The sequence below is a fragment of the Carcharodon carcharias genome, chromosome 11 (assembly GCF_017639515.1).
Source record: "Carcharodon carcharias isolate sCarCar2 chromosome 11, sCarCar2.pri, whole genome shotgun sequence".
NCBI lineage: Eukaryota > Metazoa > Chordata > Chondrichthyes > Lamniformes > Lamnidae > Carcharodon > Carcharodon carcharias.
In genome coordinates, this window is record NC_054477.1 from 58,453,569 (window position 1) to 58,475,900 (window position 22,332).

General features: G+C 41.9%; 1 protein-coding gene across 1 annotated transcript in view; it reads left to right on the forward strand.

The window, feature by feature from the left end:
- The window catches only part of cryl1 (crystallin, lambda 1), a 100,125-nt gene that overhangs the window by 40,444 nt on the left and 37,349 nt on the right, over positions 1 to 22,332 (forward strand). The window contains exon 4 of the mRNA XM_041199567.1: positions 20,121 to 20,282. Within this exon, the coding sequence (XP_041055501.1) occupies positions 20,121 to 20,282 (162 nt within the window). The remainder of the gene's footprint in view (positions 1 to 20,120; positions 20,283 to 22,332) is intronic.

Consider the following 22,332-nt stretch of genomic DNA (forward strand, 5'->3'; position numbering starts at 1 on the left):
TTCCTGCAGCCATGTCCTGGGACTGAGTTGATTGGCCACTAACAACCACAGTCTTCCTTTGAGCTTGGTATGACTCTAGCCAGTGGAGAGTTTTTTCTCCCTGATTTCCACTGACTTCAATTTTACTGTGGCTCCTTGATGTCATACTTGGCCAAATGTTGCCTTGATGTTAAGGATATTCACTTTCACCTCAATTCGGGAATTCTGCTCTTTTTCCATATTTGGATCAAGGCTGTAATTAGATCTGAAGCTGGTCCTGGTGGAACACAAATTGAGTAATGGCAAGCATGTTAACGATGAGGAAATGCTGTTTGTTAGCACTGTTGACGACACCTTCTGTCACTTTGCTGATTGACGGTAGACTGATGTGGCTGTTATTGAGCAGATCGGGTTTCTCCTTTTTGTGGAGAGGACATACCTGGGCAGTAATTCACTTTTTTGTTAGATGCTAGTGATGTAGCTGCATTGGAACAGCTTTGCTGGAGGCAAGGCTAGTTCTGGAGTGCAAGCCCTTAAGCACAACAGATGGAATGTTGTTGGGACCTATAGGCATTGCATACGGTGCGCAGAGCCATTTTTTAATATCAGTTGGAGTGTATCAGATTGGCTGAAGACTGGCATCTGTCATTAAGAAGAGGCAAGATAAATTATCGACTTGACACTTCTGACTGAAGATGGTTGCAGATGCAAAACAACTTTGTCTTTTGCATTTACTTGCTACACTCCACCAGCATTGGGGATGAGATATTCATGGAGCCACTTTCTCCTGTTAGTTGTGTAATTGTCCAATAGCATTCATAACTGCATGTGGCAGGACTGCTGTTCTTTTATCTGATTCATTGGTTGTGGGACTGCTTAGCTCTGTCCATAGCATGCTACTTCCACCTGTGGCCCTGTGCTGTAGCTGCACAAAGTTGGCGCCTCATTTTTAGGTATGCCTGGTGAAGCTCCTGGCACGCTCTTCTACACTCCTCATTAAACCAGGGTTGGTCCTCTGACTCGATAGTAATGATGGAGTGATGGATTTGTTAGGCTGAGGTTACAGATTATGTGGAATCAGCTGCTGCTGATGGCCCACAGTACCTCATGGATGCTAAGTCTTGAGCTACTGGATCGGTTTCCCATTAAGCACGGTGGTGGTGCCACACAACGGGAAGAGTGTCCGCAGTGTGAAGAAGGAACTTTAACTCCACAATGACTGTGCATTGATCATTCCTACCAATACTGCCTTGGACAGATGCACCCATGATAGGTAGAGGATGAGGTCAAGTAGGTTTTTCCCTTCAATGGTTCTCACATCACCTGCCCAGCGGTAAGCTCAGTCAGGTAGCTGTGTCCTTCAGGACTCAGCCAGCTTGCTCAGTGGTGATCCTATCAAGTCACTCTGTACTGGACATTGAGCCTCCACCCAGAGTACATTCTTAGCACTTGATACCCTTGATGCTGTTCCAAATGGTGTTCATCAACATGGAAGAGTATTGATTCATCAGCTGAGGGAAGGTGGTAGGTGATTACCAACAAGTGTTTCCCTGCCCACATTTGACCTGATGCCATGACAGTTCATAGAAAGAGAAAATAGGAGTAGGTCATTCAGGACTTCGAGCCTGCTCCTCCATTCAATATGATCAAGGCTGATCCTCTATCTCAACGCCATACTCCTGCTCTCTCGCCGTACTCCTTGACATCTTTTGAGTCCATAAATCTATCTGTTTCCTTCTTAAATATATTCAGTGACTTAGCCACCACAGTATTCTGTGATAGAGAATTCCATAGGTTCACCACCCAATACCATTCATGACTGCATGTGGCAGGACTGCTGTTCTTTGATCTGATTCATTGGTTGTGGGACTGCTTAGCTCTGTCCATAGAAGTTTCTCCTCATCTTAGTCCTAAATGGCCTACCTTGTATCCTGAGACTGTGACCCTTTCTTCCAGAGCCCCCAGCCAAAGGAAACATCATTTCTGCATCCAGTCTGTCCAACCCTGTCAGAATTGTATACGTTTCAATGAGATCCCCTCTCGTTCTTCTAAACTCCAGTGAATACAGGCCTAGTTGGCCCAATCTCTCTCCATTAGATAATCCTACCATCCCTGGAATTAGTCTGTGGGCGTTAGGAATGAGTTTTAGCTTTAATGTTTAAGTTTGACTTGTATTTCTGTATGTGTGTGTTAAGAAAAGGTCAAATTGAGTTTTAGTTTCACTTTAAAAGGTGCCTGCATTTCTAATGAGAGTTTATGACTGTTGCAGCTAAGTTAAACAAACAAGAGTAGAAAAACTGGGCTGTTGCCTAGCAACAGGGATCCAGAGAGGTAGGTCCCTCCCACAGACACAGAAGAAATTAGAAACAATAGTTTGATTTGGAAGCTGTTTGAGTTCAGTTGGTTTTGAAAGTAACTGCCAGGAGAGACTGGAGCAAAGGGGACAGATAGCCAGTCCCAAGCTAAAGAAAAGAACCTAGGGTAGTGGAACAGGAGAAAGTCCCAAGAAGACCTTCTACTCAAAGGAAGCAAAAGAACTGGGAAAAGGTCCTGTTAAGTGACGTTAAGAGTGAGGGGCAGAGAGAAGCCTCCCAAGCTGCAGATTTAAAGAGAAAAAAACTGCAGAAAGCAGATTTAAAGTGAGAACAGCTTGCAAGAAGCCAGAAAGTCCAAAGGCTGAAGGTCTGTAACTCTATGGGCATGTGAGGCAGTGGTGTACTGTTGACAGTTGAGTCGGTGAGAGAGTGTGTGAAAAAGAAAGCTTGAATGCATGTGGTGGCCAGGGGAGAGGAACGTTGGAAGGCGAGTTCGAAACCCTGGAGGTGAACTCTTGAGAAAGGCGTCTGAGAGAAAGCGTCAGTTTAGGAGAAGATTCCAAAGCGAATCCTTCGAGAATGAATATTGGAAACCCTCGTGTGAAAGAGGGAGTTCAGTGAGACTGGTTGGCTCACGGTATGACAAGCGTCTGGGGGGAGTTGAGGAGAGATCCAAAGCATCTGTCTGGGGTGGCATCTGTCACTTGGTTTCAGAATGTGGTGTGCCTGACCACAGGTTGCCTATTGGTTTACATGGACTGTACTTAAGGTGAGCATTAGAGTATAAGATAGATTTTGTGACTTGTATTATCCTTACAAATCTGTATGTATCTGTAAATGTATAGTTTTGAGTGAGGGAGTATTGTAATATAGTTCATTTTTTCTTGCTTAATACATGTTTTATGCTTTTGTTAAAAGCTCATTATCTGACTCAGGTGACTCTGTTCGGTAGCCCCTCTCCACATATCTAAATGAACAAATAAAAATTAGGATTTATCAGGCTGGGCTCCACCCTGGGATCAGGCTTGTTTAGTGGTAGCGTCAACTGGGGATCATAACACCCCAAAAGAACTCCAGTGGATTTGTCAAACATCATTTTCCCTTTCATAAATTCATGTTAACTTTGCTTAATCCCATTGCTTTTTTTTTGTATGTCCTGTATCACACCCTTTTATAATAAACTCTAGCATTTTCCCTACTACTGATGTTAGGCTAACCGGCCTGTAATTCCCTGTTTTCTCCCTCCTTTTTTTTAGGTGTTGAAGTTACATTTGCAACCTTCTCCCAACCCAAAGAACAACTTTTAGTTAGTTGCCAAATTAAAGAAAGATTAGACTTTAGATGGGAGTTAACCCTTAAAAGTCCCTCTGTCACCAAACTCCAATTTAGGCACTGTAATGCAGCCCCAACCAGCATCAATGTTGAGGACTCCCAGGGCCACTCTTTCGTGACTGTATGCCATACTGCTGCCACTTTTGGTGGGTCTGTCCTGCTGGTGAGACAGGATATCCATAGGGATGTTGGCTGAAATGTATAATTCCCTTTGTATGACTGTGTCAGGCTGTTGCTTTATTAGCCTGTTGGACAGCTCTCCTAATATTGTCACAAATCCCCAGATTAAGTTAATAATCCATTTATGCTTATGCTTGTTCAGTTAATGCCTGCTGATTGTATTTGCATCTAGATATGTATTCATATTGCAAGTACAACTTAATGCTTTTAAAGGTGTCCCACTTGTCCTCTACTAGATTGTTGTTGAACAAACTCGCCTAATCACAAGTTCGGTTTCCTGTATTTTAAGTGATTAAAAATACCTGATCTAGAAAAGCACTGCCTCCAATGGCTTCACTGATGCCCAGGATCATGAAACAGTCCTGCATTTCATTTACCAAACCCAACTCTTAAAACTTTGATATTCTCAATTTAGATTTAGGTGATTTGAATTCTCTGGGTAAAATAACTGTTTTCATATGCCACTCATATCTTCAGTTTTACTTCTAACTTTGCGGTCTGTAGTATACCCCTTTGGAGTTTTTTCAGAATTTCCTATAAATTTTCACCCAAAGAAATGCATAATAGGAACCCAGTGCTGGTTTTTGGCACATAATGTTGAGAAGATTCAGGCATAAATGACTTCTATTTTCACTCAATGCCCAAATTTCCTTGATACTCTGTGCCGGTACTTTGAAACACACATGGAGATTCTGCCCTGCTCATGAATATAGGTCCTTCCTCATGTGAAGGACCGGAAACCAAGAATTTGTTGGTTTAAAGTGGGTGTAAATTTTTAACACAGCGGCACCCAAAGTCATTCAATAAAATCAATCAATAAATTTGGAATATAAAACTAGACTTAGTAATAGTGATCATTAAACTATCATCAGTTGTTGTAAAAAAAAAAACTCATCTGGTTCACTAATATCCTTTAGGGAAGGAAATCTGCCATCCTTACCTGGTCTGGCCTACGTGTGACTCCAGACCCCCACAATGTGATTGACTCTTATCTGCCCTCTGAAATGGCCTAGCAAGCCACTCAGTTCAAGGGCAATTAGGAATGGGCAACAAATGCTGGCTTCCCCAGTGATGCTCACTGCCCATGGAAGAAAGAAAAAATGACCATCAACATTTGGGTTCTCTGAGTCAAACTCAGGATACTGGTTGGCAGAGAGAGCATTTACAGTCACGGGGAATTTTGATTCAGTTGGGAGGTGGGAGTTGGGGAGATTAAGGGCAGGTCCAGTCTGAGGTAGGAATATTCGAAAGTTTTGTAGAACCAGTCATGGGATCTAATGGAATCTCTAAGGATGATGGGGGGAGGGTCTAAGATCAGAAGAGGAATCTTGATGGCGATAGGGATATGCTCAGGAGAGAGATGGCATGTTCATTCAATGATGACAGGGTCCAAGGTGATGGGGGAGGTTCAAGAATTAGAGGGAAGGTACACAGTGGGAGCGTTGAGATTGAAGGGGACAAAGTTGACAGTGGCGCAGAGGGTGGAGGATCACTGGTTGCAAATCGAGCGTTACTGGCCATGTCTAAAAACTTATTTGTAACTGCTCAGATCCAATTGGGAGTAGGCCAGTGTGGGGTGGGTAGAGAGGAGTAGAAGTTCCCTCTGCTCAGCAATTGTATGGTTGAATCTCATGGTGTTTTTCACACCGTTTGCTTGGTTGAGTACTTATGGGTCTCATGCGCTCAATATTCTTACAACCTTGAGAGCAGGAGGGGTAGATGCAACAACAGAAGGCTTTTGCTGGTCGTCAACTGAGGCACAAGGCAGCACCAGAGGAGGGGAGTGGTCAGAAGGTAGGGAAGGCAAAGGAGAACATGGTCACTGGCTCAGCAGCGTGTCTTCAGGACACGAACAAACTACCTCCATATGTCAGAGAGGTAATGGGCTAGGGAAGCCCTGGGTGCAGTCACTGTGATTGCTGGATCCTGCAGCAAGTCCTGCAGCCACATGGATTTGGTGGTAACCCCATGCCTGTGGCCCTCAAGCGCTCAACATTTTCGCCACTGGCTGCTTCCTGGGCTCCACAAGCAACATGTGGCATCTTGCAGGCTGCCACACACAGGTGCATCATAGAAGTGACCAGTGCCCTCTTCATCGTGCTAATGGGTTCATCAAGTTCATCACAGATGATGAGAGCCAGGGTGCAATGGGCTTTGTGGCCACCGCTCGTTTCCCTAGAGTGCAAGGAGTAATTGACTGCATTCGCTGCCATTAGATCTTCCTGGGAACAGCCAGCAGCATACATGAATTGTAAGGGATTCCACTTTCTAAACATGCAATTGGTTTGCAACCACAGGCAAAGGAACATGCAAGTTTGTGTTTGTTTCCCAAGGAACTCTCATGACTCGCTATATCTTGCAGATCTTGCACCTTCCAGAGTTTTTTCAAGGCCCCAGCCCAGATTGACAACTAGACCCTAGGTGACAAGGGCTATCCCCTCTGGAACTGAAACAAAAATTGCTGGAAAAACTCAGCAGGTCTGATAGCATCTGTGGACAGAAAGACGGAGTTAAAGTTTTGAGTCCAGATGACTCTTCAGAACTAAAGAGCAGTAGGAATGTGGTGAAATATATACTGTGTAAGAGGGGTGGAATAGATGATGTTGGATAGAAGGCCAGTGATAGGTGGAGGCAAAGGAGAGATTGCACAAGATGTCATAAATAAAAAATCGAAGGGGTGTTGATGGTGGTGATACTGGCTAAAGGAGGTGCTAATGGTGACATTAAGAGTAGAAAGCAGGATGAGCAAGTGAGAGATGGCCCTAGTGGGTGTGGGGAGGGGACAGTGTGGGAGAAAAGATCAAAATAGGCTAAAAGGTGGGGATAAAACAATGAATGGAAATAAATTTTTAAAATAATAGAAATAGATGGGAAAAAATGCATATATAAAAATTTAAAAATAAATATATGAAGAAAGGGGTGGGGGCGGAGGAGAAAATTCATGATCTGAAGTTGTTGAACTCAATGTTAAGTCCAGAAGGCTGTAAAGTGCCTAATTGGAAGATGAGGTGCTGTTCTTCCAGTTTGTGTTGAGCTTCACTGGAACTTTGCAGCTCTGGACCTGGTTGAGGGTACCAGTGAGGCAACCCACAGTGCAGCGGAAAAGCACTACAACGAAGCTCAGACCTCCACTAAAGCCATCATCAAACAGACCGTTGGCATGTTGGAAATGAGCTTCTGCTGCCTTGTCAAGTCTAGAGGGCCTTAGAAATACAAACCACACAGGGTTTCACAGATAGTCGTGACACGCTGTGCACTGCACTGCACAGCACAACGTGGCCATGCAATGCAATGAACCCTTGCATCAGAATGTCTGGGAGGAGCAACACTCCTTGGATGAGGATGAGTGGGATGAGCCTGAGGAAGTGGATATGAATGTGCATGAACCTTTAATGGTTGCCAGTGCTATAGAGAGAAATGCCAGGGAGCCCAGGGACAATCTCATATGCATGAGATTTGTCCAACATTGAGTAACCTATATGACCATTATTCCATTGCTGGGGCAGGTTTTCCTGCTTGAGGTGTCTACCAACCCCTGCCAGCCTCCCCTGAGGAGCTACCTCTGAACCTGCATTCTCTACCACCTAGAATAGCTAGGGGAGTGGGCCTCTGTCTCACACATTTTTAGAAGGCTGTTACGCAAGACAACTGATCCATCAATGGTCATAAATCAAGCAGCCTGCATTGGTCAAGATTTCAGAACCTGCTCCAGGTCCTTGAACTCACAAGGCAGTTCAGTTGTCCCTGACACTATGCGTATTGGAGTGTCTGCAGAGCCCGCACGTTCCTCTGGGTCCCACAAACTGGCAAACATTTAAGTGGACACACAATCATTGAATAAAGGTAGATTGCAAACACATATCACCATAGTCTTCTACATGATACAGGGATGAATAACATTCCTCTGCAGCCTTTAATGAGTGCCAACCATGAGGCATAACAATATAGTTAGGTCCCAAAAAGGATAATGATGCACAAATGAATAAAATAAAAACAATACATTGTGCAACATTTACATGTGACAAAGTGAATTGCATAAAAACACCAGTGCCACCTTTGTGCTCTCAAATTCTTAAATTTTCTTTTCCTACCACTATGCCTTAGTATGAGCCAGACATCAGTAACTGAGGTGAAGGCAAGCTTCTAAGTGTGATGCACCGTTTCCTGCGATGGCTTTGGTGTGCATCCTCGGATATCTGGGGCCTTGAGGGCTCTGTCCTATTGGGGCTGCAGGGGCAATCTCCTTGGCTACACAGTGGCAGAGGGGATGAGAGGATTCTCATCCTGGGCAAGCCTTGAGACAAAGTCCCCTGGGGCAACTGGCACAGCTACTCCTTCAACTGGTTGCTCAATGGCACCTCCCTGTCACCCTGAGAAGAGGCACCTAGAGGGAGGTCCAGATCATAGCGAAAGAATTCGAATACAGGAGCAGGGACGTCTTGCTGCAATTATACAGGGCCTTGGTGAGACCGCACCAGGAATATTGAGTGCAGTTTTGGTCTCCTTAACTGAGGAAGGAGGTTCTTGCTATAGAGGGAGTGCAGCGAAGGTTTACCAGACTGATTCCTGGGATGGTGGGACTGACATATTGAGGAGTGATTGAGTTGGTTAGGATTATATTTGCTGGAGTTCAGAAGAATGAGGGGGGATCTCATAGAAACCTATAAAATTCTAACAGGACTAGACAGGGTTGATGCAGGATGGATGTTCCTGATGGTGGGGGAGTCCAGAACCATGGGTCACCGTCTGAGGATACGGGGTAGACCATTTAGGACTGAGATGAGAAATTTCTTCACCCAGAGAGCGTGCGCCTGTGGAATTAGCTATCACTGAAAGTAGTTGAGGCCAAAACATTGTATGTTTTCAAGAAGAAGTTAGATATAGCTCTTGGGGCGAAGGGGATCAAAAGATATGGGGAGAAAGCGGGAGCAGGCTATTGAGTTGGATGATCAGCCATGATCATAATGAATGGCGGAGCAGGCTCGAAGGACTGAATGGTTTACTCCTATTTTCTATGTTTCTATCTCTGCATTAAATTTGATCTGCCATTAGTCTGCCTGTTCCACCAACCTGTCTGTGTCCTTTTGAACTTTTAACACTATCCTCCACACAGTACTCAGTACTTCCAAGTTTTGTCATCTGCAACTTTTAAAATTGTGCCTTGTACACCAAAGTCTAGGTCATTATATCAAGAATAGCAGGGGTCCAAACACTGACCCCTGGGGAACTCCACCATAAATCTTCCTCCAGTCCAAAATACAACTGTTCACCACCACTCTTTATTCTGTCACTCAGCCAATTGCTACTGTTCCTTTTATTCCATCAACTCTAACTTTGCTCACAAGTCCATTGTGTGCGCTTTATTATGGCTTTTGGAGGGCCATGTATACCACATAGTTGCATGACCTTCATAAACCCTCTTTTAGTAAGTAACTAATTAGCCATAGTCCACAAAGGGCCATAGGCATCTCTCTCCGCTAGCAGGAGACAGATAATTGGTTATATTTAGCTTGAAGGGGCTGCTCTGTAACCATGGGGCAAGGTGAGGAGGCAGGCCTCCATGAACTACCACAGCTGGCACCCTCATCAACAAACTAGATTAATTTAGTTAAATATGATATAGCCTTAACAAATCTACGCTGGCTTTCCTTAATTAATTCACATTTGTCCGAGTGACTGTTAATTTTGTCCTGTATTAACTCTTTCTAAAAGCTTCCCTATCACCGAGGTTAAACTGACTGACTTGTTGTTGCTGAACTTATCCTCACACCGTTCTTTGAGCAAGCATTTGCAATTCTCCAGTCCTCTCGTATTTAAGGAGGATTGGAAAATCAGTTCTACAGAATTCGAAATGTTAACTCAGTTTCTCTCTCTACAGATGCTGTTAGAACTGAGTATTTTCGGTATTTTCTATTCTTATTTTGGAAAATTATGGCCAGTGCCTCCACAGTTTCCATCCTTACTTCCCTCGGTATCCCTGGATGCATCTCACACGGTCCTGGTGACTTATTAAACACAGCCAACCTATCTAATATCTCATCCTTTTTTTTTTAAATAAATTTTTAACCCATCGAGTGTATCAACTGACTTGACCAACACCGTCTTTCATCATGACTTGACCAGCATCTTCTTCCTTGGTAAGGACAGATGCAAAGTATTCATTTAGTACCTGAGATATTGCTTTAGTATTTTTCGGAGCCTCAATTGTATTCTGCAGTGTTTCATACAATTTATGCTGATATGCAGCAAACTTGAACACAGGGATGAGGGCCAACCGAGTGACACTCTCTAGTAATCAATCATGAACAATTCTAAATGCTACCGGAGCTAAGACAGTCGCTTCTTAGTTTTGGATGTTCTCCTGTGGCTTACTCTCCATTTTGAATGTTTTCATTCATGCTTTTCCACCTTTTCCTCATGTAGCCTGCACTGAACAGTGAAGAGAGCAGCAATTCTGATGAGTTCAGTACTGAAAGAGGAAAAGTGATTTGTTGGACTTCTTGGAACTGAATTTTGATCCATGATAGATTTCATGTAGGCATTAACTTTGTCTCTGAAGAATCAGAAACAATGCAGCGATCGCAAAAGCCTATCTTATTGACTGTTGAAAAGGCCAGTCAAGTTATTTGATTTTGTTCTTTTCTTGGATGTTTTAATAGGGCAAGGATATTGCAGAGCCCAAAAGCTTACAATACTAAACAAAAATAACATGGCAAGGATTTTCAGGAATGGAACCAGGAAAGCATTTCCAAATGCCTGCCTTCAATGGCAATGTTTATTGGTTAATGAAGAGTATTGTTTAGTATACCTTTGTTAGGTGTGATACTTATTGCATTGGGAAGCATTGAGTGGAAACAATTTCCAAATGGTGCTGTCAAAATCTTGTACAGGCAAACTGAGGCCATAAACTGAAAAACATTAATTGAAAGCCCATGGTAGCTGACATTGTGTCATGAAGAAATTAATGTCGATAATGTCATTGGAAATTATTCTTAAATTGGACTTCTTGTAGGTTCTGTGTCTGTGTGTGTGTGTGTGTGTCTGTTTGTGGCTTAATTGGATTAAAGCCAGCTTGCCTGGGTGCTTTGACGTATAGTAGTTTGAGATGTTAATTAGATAAACTTAAGGATAGAAGGTAAAGAGTGCATTTGCATTTGTTGAATAAACCATTCAAAAGAATGGATAAAATCTTGCACCTAGCTGGGAGACACCAAGCAACGTGTTTATGTTACTAATAAAAGGATTATTGTTAGGAGAGTAAAATTTTTTAAAACTTAGTAATACAATGGAAAAGTTATATTCAAAGGTAAAGCTAGGTATAAATCGAAAGTAGTTTGAGTCAGAGGCATTCAAGATCTAACCAGCCTGTAAGCCTAGGACTGTGTCTGCAAAGGAACCTCACTTTGAATTTGTAACGTGAAATGTGCTTTGCCTGGTGTCTGTTTAAAGCCTATGGGTTATTGTTGCCTTGGTGAATATTTACCTGGGAGTGATTAATTTGGGAATTTGTTTAAAAGTTATTATTGGTAGTAATTTGTAGACGTGTATGTGTTCATATTTGTTAAATTAATGAAGTTTAATTTAGTTTTATATAAAAAACCTTGAGGCTTGGTGGTTTTACATTTGAATTCAGAGCTGCATCTCAAACATACCAATTGAAAATATAGGTTATGACAGTTGTTCAAGTTTCCCTCTGGGATTTGAACAAATCAGCATTTACCAACTGCTGTGTCATAACACATTGTCTATCATATTTTGTTAAAAATTACCTGGGGGCAAAATCTACTTTAGTTGGAAATGCTACTTGCAATGAATGAATGAATGGCCAGCTCTGCTGCACTCCATATGAAATGATCAGTGATAAATGGTGTTGTACATTGTGATTGATACTTGTAACATTTAAATCACAACAAAACTGCAGGTAAAAATCTACTGGAGTTTTTCTATCCACTCAAATCTATTTGTCTGACTGCAAATTTCTTTAAGTTGTAAAAGCAGAAAAATAATCATGTGAACAATGGTAAGGAAATGTTGTTTTGCCCCAAAATATGTAAATTTGTTAAATTTGTGTCACTGTGATTTTTTATTTTAAATTGCTTCTGCAACATACACACACAAGCACCACTGTTGTTGCTTGTTAAAGGTTCAAATGGTGCAACTTAATATTTCCTTTATCTTTTTCTAGGAACCCTTGCCCTAATAATGTGGTAAGTGGTTGTATGAATTCTATACTGGTGGAAAGATATCAATCGATTCTCTCATTGGTAGCTAGAGGTTATAAGCACTTGCTTCTGAACATTGATAGCCAAGTTATGTTTGTTTTTGCAAAGGCTTATGCAATTTAACACTCCCCTGTAAAAGGTTTTAAATTAACAGCTTCTAAATTCTTGCAGATAATCAGACATATTGATGCCAGAATGCAAATCTCATGAGTTGTGAGGACCTATAAGAATGTTTGCACTGAAAACATTTGTGAATCAGTTATCTTGTTTATTGGTTATTCACATGATGGCAAATGCAGCCTGTTTCTAGCTTTTGACAACAAATTTAGTTCAACGTCTTGCAATATGCACATTCATAATTCCAAGCAAAAGAAAAATTCAGGACTGGAATTTACGTTCCCCTGCTGGCGTGTTTGAAGGCCGGAGGGCTTGTAAAACCCAGCACATGGCCTGCTGCTGGTTTCCCACCTACCCTTGACCTGCCTCAAACTTTAGAGGGGAGTGGAAGCTTTGGGCATCCTGCCTATCTTTGGGCCTATTGAGGCTCTTAAGTGACCAATTAATGGCATTTGAGTGTGTCATCCTGTTCGCCTCCCCACCTCCAGCTGCAATTTAACTTGCAGCAGGGGAGGCCTATGCAAGTGGGTAGCCCACAGCTTTTACTGGTCAGGCTGTTGTCGGGCAAGGAGGGGGGACCTCTTTGGGGTGGCTCTGTGCCCAGCGGAGGTACACCCCCCACCCCCCAACACACCTTTAACCCTCCACCCATGGTGCCTCAGATCCACCCCTCCCCTCCACCCCCCTCACTTGGGCCTGCCAGACAGGCCCCACCAATACTCTGGATTTGCCTTCAACTGGAACTCCATAATCTCCTCCTTTGGGGACTGGCAGTGGCCACCACCCAAACCTGGCGCTGCTGGAACTACAGAGCAGCCAACCAATCAATTTGGCTGGCAGCTCTCTAATGTGGGACTTTCTCCTCAGATTGGGGCGGTTGTCTCATCCTGAGCCAATTAATGTCCCCTTGAGTGTAAAATGGCAGTGGAGGAGCCAGCTTTCTCATGGGTCTCCTCCCGACCAACTTTTTAGTGTGTGTCTGTGTGTGTGTGTGGTTACAGTGTAGGTACGCAACACTTAGATGTGATTCCAACCCCTCCCCCAAACTCTCTCTCTCTCTCCCTCTCTCTCTCGCTCTCTCTCAAGTCTAACACATGACTGACTAGTCTCAGTGGTACGTCATCATCTACATCATATATTAGCATATCCTATCTTTTAACCCTTTACACTACAATAACAATAGCAATTCTGCTGCCATATGAATTGTCACTACAACGGAAGTTTTTGGTAATCTAAGCAGCTGCCTTGTTTGATAGCAAAATCTTGGGTAAACTGATAATGAATAAGAAGAGGTTAGATGATTGACTATTAGAACTTGTTACAGTTATTTGACTGGCATACCAGGAAAAAGTTAATTTATGTGCTCGTGTTTTGGCCATATCATTGGCCAATATGCAACAGTTCTTTCTTGTAACACCTGCAAAGCATCTACATGGTGTATTTTACATGCTTTCACAAAGCACTAGTGTCTTTATCTGACAACTCGTGACAGTAAGCACTTTGTTGCGGTGCTCCAGTATGACTTTAGCATTAAATTGTAGAGAATCACACCTTTTTTTTTAAACCACTTTGCTGCAATTTATGAATATTTGGAGGGTAAATTCATAAGGAAAATGTTAGATTGCATTCTACTACACGAAATGAATGAAGAGTGCCAGTGTCATGAATCTTAGTTCTTTTGTGATGCGTTAAAACAAAAGTGTAACATCATCTCGTATTACCCTCTATTATCAGAAATGGGTTCTAAAAATGTTGCCTCAAAACAGAAATCTTCTGTGAAGGGGTAATTATAGAATTGGCCATCAGAGAACAGCTAGTGTTATGTGTGTTCCTTGGAATCCACACTTTCAATTAACCCTTTTGCAATAAGTCGATTTTTATAATCTAGGGAATATTTACATTTGAGAATCCAACACTTTGCTGTGTCATTAACCTGCTGGTGACAGGTAATTGAGTTTGTCCAACACCATTCTTTGTCAGTTGTTTCATTTGCCTCTGCCCTTAATCAGTTTTGGCTCTAGAAATCTTCCTGATGAATGGATTACTTTTTGAGCTTAAAATTCTTTCAGCTTTACAATTTTTATTATGACGCTCTACACACATCAAGTTGTCAGCTTTTCTCAGGTCTGTCTTTAAATCTGAAGTTGTTTTCCCCCATCCTTTTGTGTTTTTCTGAATAACCTATTTAGCACAATATCTATTCCTGTGCTGCATTAATTTTCCTGTGGTTCCTGAGCTGCAGCGAGAGTCTCACAGTAATGTTTTCATTCATCCTTCGTTGTGTCGTGCTATGGCAAGTAGAATAGTGGGGTTGAATTTCCTTCCCTTGTTTATCGGGCTCCCACTATAGCAGGAGTCTTGAGTTCAGCTCTGTGGAAAAAAAAGTCACAATCTCAGTTGGGAAATCCCACTTCACCATATAAGGTGTTGAGGAAACCCTTACAATGCCATCAACATGAGAACTGTTAGGACCCCAGTGGGTTTTCTTATGTTGACCTTTCCTATTTTCCCATTCACTCGAGCTCAAGTCCCTGAATTTTTCCATCTCACCTCCTGACTTTCTAAGCTCATCTCTTCTGAGAACTACACCTTCTCTCCTGACTCTTTTCCCACTAAGTTATTCTTCCCTTACCCCTATGTTCAGCAGCATCATTAGTGGCTTCCTTTGCTCTGGTAGAGTGTCTCTCCCTTTAATACGATTATTGGTGCACCACTTTCAGAAAATCCACCTTCAACCCGTCTGCCCAGCTCTTTCATTTCCCCTCGGCTGCCCGGTTTGAATTTCTTCATTTTGGCTTTTGCCATGCAGCGCTAAGGCTGCCTTGACTAAAATTATGAATGACATCAACTATAGCTGTGACCATGGTGGTATATCCCTCTATTTCGTCCTTGACCTCAACTGCATTTTGACACCATCAATTGTTTAACCTCGTCCGTTACTTACATTTACCGTTGTTCCACTCTTAACTATCTGAAAGCAGTCGGTGCACCTATAGCATTGACTTCTTCAAGAGTTGTTGAAGGATCTGACCTTGCCACGCTCCTCTTCATTGCTTATGTGCTGTTTATATCATCTGGGGAATTGGACCAGCTTCCACAGTTAAGCTAGTGATACCTGGTTCTTTCCCCCCGCTCCTCATTCCATGCCTCTACAACTACTTCCATGTTGTCAGACTGCCTGCCTGACATTGTCATGATGAGCCAGAATTTCTTCCAGCTGAATACTGGGAAGACTGAAATTATAATTTTTCATCCCCAGCATAAACTCTACACTCTTCCCACTGGTTCTCCACACATTACAGTTATTAGTTCAGCCAGTTGCAGCCACCAAGATACCTTGGTGTTCATTTTGACATCAGCATCCATGGTGCTAAAGCCATGGTGCTTCTATTACCATTAGATTTGACCCCTCTAATGCACACTGTTCTGCTTCCTCATCTTCTATTTTCTATAAACTCCAACTTATCTAAGGCTCAGGCACCTAAATCCTGTCTCCTAGGTGAATTCCTTTATACCCTCCCACCCTGTCATTGACTGCAGAGCCTTCTGCCACCTTAGCCCTTTCTCTGGAACTGTCTCCAAAATCCTCAATATCTCCACCTATAAAAGTTGTTTTAAAATTAATCTTTTTGTTAAAGCATTTGGGTAACCTCTCCAAACTCCCCTATCATATTGTCCATTTCTTTAACTTACTGCTCTTGTCTCTTTCTCTCTCACCCTTCCCTTCATCCTAAAGTGCCTGGTGACATATTTCTATTAAAGCTTAGGCTTTGAAACAGTTGTTGTTTGGATTGTTCATTCACTTCATATTTATCACTTCATCGGCTTCGAGACAGCTTTTTAACAATGTGGTTGCATCCTTAGTAATGATTTGGTGTACATCATATTATGGTCTAGTGTATTGCTTCATGCAGTGCTGCAGTTTTGAGGGTTACATTACCTGTCATTGATTGGAAACGGAATCTGATCAAGGGTACATCCAGGACTCCACTGGGCAGAAAACCATGTTGCAGGTGACCAGCTCATGCTCACACTTTATTGTAAAAAGGCAACTGTAACTATTGGCCTTCCCAACAATACTTTAAATGGAAAGAAAATTGGACAGCTTCCATATAGTTGATGATCTACTTTTGCAGATTACTGCTTATGTGAAAAAGACAACATTCCCTTATTAGTTCCTTTGCTTCGTTGTCACGCCAGTCTGTACACTTATTCACTACAGCCTCGAGTGAATGCTTATTTTAGGTTAAATGTCTCAATTAGTGAAATATTTTAGGGAAATTAATAAAATATGTACTCTTATCCAAATGCAGCCATGCAAGGCACTATCCTACCTAAGCAATAAGTGTGAGAAAGAGAAAAACACAAGTAATGAAATTGTGATCCTTTTCAAGTTGCAGAACTGTTATTGGAGAGAAAAACCTAATGGTTGATTTATAGAGCTCATTTAGTGGTTAACAATGGTGTAATGTAAATGTTTCACCTTGTTACATTGTAGCCTCGTTTTTCAAGATACATTTTTAATACCAGATAAACTACAACCTCTGCTTGCTCTGACGCACACAGCATTTTACCAGATGAACGTCACAGTTCACCCTTGTAGGACTGCCAGTTCTCAGTTATGCTTTGGGCGTGTTTATAACATTAGTTTTTAATCAACTTCTGAAACGCAAGGTCACACTTTGGAAAGTTCCTTAGCACTTCACTTTAGCTTCAGATTCTCTCAGCAAAAACAATAGGCTTAGGCTTTGAAGCAGTTAATTGTAACAGTTAACCTTTAAATGAAATCTGACTTGTTCTAGCCACTTTAATGTAGCACAAAAGAACATAGGAAATAGGAGCAGTAGACCAGTTAGCCCTTGACCCTGCTTCGTCATCCAATATGATCATGGCTACCGGTAATCTGCCTTAACTCCACTTTCCTGCCCACTCTTTATATCCCTTGAATTCATGAGAGATTAAAAAAATCTATAGCCTCTTGAGCCTGCTCCTCTATTCATTAGGATTATGACTGATCTATCTCAGCTGTAGCATCCTAAACTATACCCATATCCCTTGATTCCCTTAGTGTCCAAAAATTCCTTAAAAAAAACTAAGCATCTGTGGTAGAGCATTCTAAAGATTCACAACCCTTTGAAGAAACTTCTCCTCATCTTAGTCCTAAATGGCTCACTCTTTATTCTGAAACTGTGTATCCTAATTCTAGACTCCCCAGTTGGGGGAAACATCTTCCCAGCATCTGCCCTGTCCAGCCTCTTAAAAATGTTATATGTTTCCATAGATAACCTCTCATTCTTTTCAAATCTACCTGGTCTAGATGTAGACCTGGTCTACTCAATCTCTTCTCATAGAACAATACTCTCATCCCAGGAATCAGCCTAGTGAAATTTTGTTGCACTTCCTCTAAGGCAAATATGACCTTCCTTGGGTAAGGAGACCAAAGCTGTACACAGTACTCCAGGTGTCATCTCACCAAGGTCTAATGCTATTGCAGTAAGATTTCTTTATGCTTATACGTCAACCCTTTGTAATAAAGGTTAACATATCATTTGTTTTCCTTAATGCATGCTGTACCTACTTGTTAACTTCTTTTGATTTGTGTACAAGGTCACTCTGAATACTAACATTTCTTAGTCGCTCATGACTTAAAAAATATTCTTGTCTATTTTTCCTACCAAAGCCGATAGCTTCACATTTCTCCATGTTCTTGCCCACCAACTTAACCTGTCTAAATCCTTTTGCAGCCTCTTTGTAGTTCTATTTTCTCTCTACCTGCAGCCCTCCCCCCCTTATGTTTGCTATCTTCCAATCCACAGAGACCATTCCGGAGTCCAGGGAATTTTGGAAGGTCAAAACCAATGCATCCACTATCTCTGTAGCTACCTCTTTTAAAGTCCTGGGGTGGAATAGGCTATCAGATCCAAGGGTCAGCTTTTAGTTCCATTAGTTTATCCAGTACCATTTCTTCACTAATGCTAATATCCCTAAGTCCCTCATTTTCACAACCCCCTTGGTTCCTCAATCCTTCTGGATTTTTTTGTTTGCTCTTCTACAGTGAAGACCAAGTAGAACATATTCATTTAATGTCTCTGGTTCAGTTGCCGTGTGGGTTCTGGGCTCAAACCTGAATTTCACCTAGACAAGCAAACATCCCCCTTGAATAGATTGATGCAGCAAATAGACATGGGCTTTGAAGACATCACTTATATTCTGCAGTCTACTCTGCCACAGATGTGTGAAAGTGTTGAGCCCTAGCCCTATGAGTTTGGCAGTGGCATTTTGGAATTGGCATGTAGCTTCCACTCTCCTGATACTTATATGGCATTCTCCTGAACCAATACTAAATGAAATGCCAGAAAGACTGCTTTGGCAATAGATGAAGTGCTGCAGTATGCAGTCAGGTGCTCAGTGACTTAACTTCCCAGCCTTGGACTCTGTTTCCCATAAAGGCAACAGCAAACTTTCATTGGCTTTGCTGAAGTCAATGAGGGAGCACTTCCTTGGAGTAGTAAAGTTACATTATTGTGCTTGGAAGCAAAGCCAATACCTTTATTATATTTGCACCTTTGATCCATAGTTTCTTTGAATGACAGCTTCTTAGTCTGAACAGAAACGCATTGGTGTACAGATGAATGGTTTCAATGTTCAATGCAGAATCAAGAAATTGATGAAGGGGAAAACATTGGTTCATACTTGAAGGCATTTTTTGACACCTCAGGTCATGGGTTTGAGAAGATCGCTAAATGCAGGACATTGCCTTCTCCTGCCCCTCCTTGTAGTTCTCCCTCATCTTCATTTTGTTCTTCCTCCTCTTACAATGCCTAGTCTTGTTACTATGCCTCAGTGTTGGGACCTCAACTTTTCACTTTATACATTAATGATCCAGATGAAGGAACTGAGGGCATCCTGGCTAAGTTTGCAGATGATACAAAGATAGGTGGAGGGACAGGTAGTATTGAGGAGGCGGGGAGGCTGCAGAAGGATTTGGACAGGTTAAGAGAATGGGCAAAGATGGAATACAACGTGGGGAAGTGTGAGGTCTTGCACTTTGTTAGGAAGAATAGAGGCATAGACTATTTTCTAAATGGGGAGAGAATTCAGAAATCTGGAGTGCAAAGGGACTTGGGAGTCCTAGTCCAGGATTCTCTTGAGGTTAACTTGCAGGTTGAGTCGGTAGTTAGGAAGGCAAATGTAATGTTGGCATTTATTTCGAGAGGACTAGAATATAACAGCAGGGATCTGCTGCTGAGGCTTTATAGGGCTTTGGTCAGACCACATTTAGAATATTGTGAGCAATTTTGGGCCCCGTATCTCAGGAAGGATGTTCTGGTCCTGGAGAGGGTCCAGAGGAGGTTCACGAGAACGATCCCAGGAATGAAAGGCTTAACATATGAGGAACGTTTGAGCACTCTGGGTCTCTACTCGATGGAGTTTAGAAGAATGATGGGTGATCTGATTGAAACTTACAGAATATTGAAAGAGCTGGATAGAGTGGACGTGGGGAAGATGTTTCCATTAGTAGGAGAGACTAGGACCCGAGGGCACAGCCTCAGGGTAAAGGGAAGACCTTTTAGAACAGAGTTGAGGAGAAACTTCTTTAGCCAGAGAGTGGTGAATCTATGGAATTCATTGCCACAGAAGGCTGTGGAGGCCAGGTCATTGAGTGTATTTAAGACTGAGATAGATAGGTACTTGATTGGTAAGGGGATCAAAGGTTACGGGGAGAAGGCGGGAGAATGGGGTTGAGAAACTTATCAGCCATGATTGAATGGCGGAGCAAATAATAAATTAACAGGATAAGTGGAACAAATCTGATTTTCTATTGATTCAGGATGGTTTCCATAGTATACCCTCAATGATGTCTTCACTCATAGTGTTCATTAGATTATTTTGCTGTACAGCTTTCTAGCTTACTTAACTGCAGCATGCATAATAGGAAATGGTTTTGATTGTATTTCATGTCTTTATGATGCAGGAATGTATTCCTGAAAACTTGGAACTGAAGAGGAAGCTTTTTCAAGACCTCGATGAGCTCATGAATGACCATGTGATTCTCGGCAGTTCTACCTCATGTCTTTTGCCTTCAAAATTGTTCAGTGGTCTTAAGCATGTAAAACAGTGCATTGTGGCCCATCCTGTAAGTATTTATGCAGTGCGTAATAATGATATACTTAGCGTTTGTGTCTAGTTGTTCAAAGATTGGAATTGGTTGAAAATCTACAGTGCATGGTTACCACTCTTTCAGTTTACATGCACTTATCAGGATTATGCATCTAAGAATATGTAGAAAATGTGCTGCCATGCAAAAACATGTTATTTTTAATTCCTTTCAGATTTAAGATTTAACAGGATAGTTTTAAGATTGTTTGAAAATCTTTATCTTGTGTACATATTAGGCTATCATATAAATGATAGCATCTAAAATTGTGAAAATAGAGGTTTTGATTACAGAACAATGCATTAGAATGCTGAGTTGAAACTAAATAAATCAAGTTGATGATTTGCAAAATGGAAGTCCTTGCTGCTATTGTGAAGTTAAAAAATCTAAATTTTCCAGTTCGTTAAAATGAAGAGACCAAAAGACACACAATAGTGGGTGTGAAACTTTGTGGTGGGCACTCCTGACTTATGCCAACAAAAAACCAAGGTGAAAATTATTCCATTACATAAATGTCATTTTAGATGCAAAGCATGTGTATATAAAATGTACAGGAAGCCCTAAAACTGTATACTGTAGAAATTGCAGTGGACCTAATCCATTGCTGCCGCCGTGAGTATTAATACTTCACAAGTTGACCTTTGAGCAGCAAAAGTCTCCTGTTTCTAATGCTTATCAACAGGAATTCTGTATTTTTAAAGTAGATATGAAGAAAGCCTTATTTGCATTCTGACTTGGGTTTCAAAAATGCTAAATCTGAACTCGCATCCTTACTACTGAATCAGAAAAAATAATCAACTGTAGCCCAGATTTTAACCTGGGGAAGAATCGGGCAGCTGGGGAGCATCAAACCATCCCATGTGATACCAATGTCAGGCTTAAGTGATTTTCTCTCTTGTGTCTAATTTTAATGTGATTAAAGGATGCCCACCGAGTCATATTGGTAAATGGGCAGTTTTGACCCATTTTGACAGCACAATATTGGGCAGCTACCCCAAGGCCTATTTAAAGCAGGAATGCACCTCTTAAAGGAAGGTTGCATTCCTTGCAGTCAGATTTTGTGACAACACTTGACACAATCCTCAATAATCCTGAGTGCAGGGTTTCACCAGGTTTACTGATACTCCTGTGGAAGTCTTTGTAACAAAGAGGGGAGATACTACTCAGCACTTTCAGGAAGGTCCCTAGGCCTATTATCCAGCAGGTCTGGACAAATATGACTATGAATGTCAATGCTGCCAACAATGACAACAATGTCAGCTGACAGGGAATCCCAACAGGGAATCTTAGATTCGAGTTCAATGATCTTACACAAGCGGCAAAATACACTGAACCACTTCTTTTCCTCTTTCTGCGACATGTTTCTGCCTTCACACCTGACACTAACCAATAGTCTCTTATAGCATCCTAGCACTTAGAGAACTAGCAACTGCTCTCAGGACTCATTTCTCACTTCACATGCCACATACTTTTCCTTTCCATTCATCACTTGCAATCTTCATTCTATCTCATTTCTTAACAAGCTCTTAGCAGAAGCTTTATATGTGTAAGACGTACACATCTCCACTTTCCTTTTCAATAGTCACTCACTAACTCTTGCCCTCTTGTTATGCAGGTTAATGGTGCACACAATACCGGGGAGAGAAAGACCAGGGGAGCATTATCTGACATCATTGTCATCACCCAAATGGAGCAGGGCTTCTTGGAGATTAATGATGCAGCAAAAGCCATGAGCATTGGGAAGGATCATGCCTGGAGGCATTTCTGATCAGGACACCTGCTTATTGCTTGTCACTGTTCATGCATTTCAGCAAATTGCATGTTCAGCCAGCTTGACAACTTCAGACTGCAATACGAGGACTCCCACCTGTCAGTGAAGTGGTAACTTCTATCCCTTTTCGCATTCTTCTAAGTCCTCAGCAGAAAGCCACACAGAAAAGGACAATCCCTTTGAGAATGCATCATCATGCTCTTCATCCTTGCAAATCGTGAGCACAGAGATTGGCATTAGTGTCTGTGATTTGTGAAA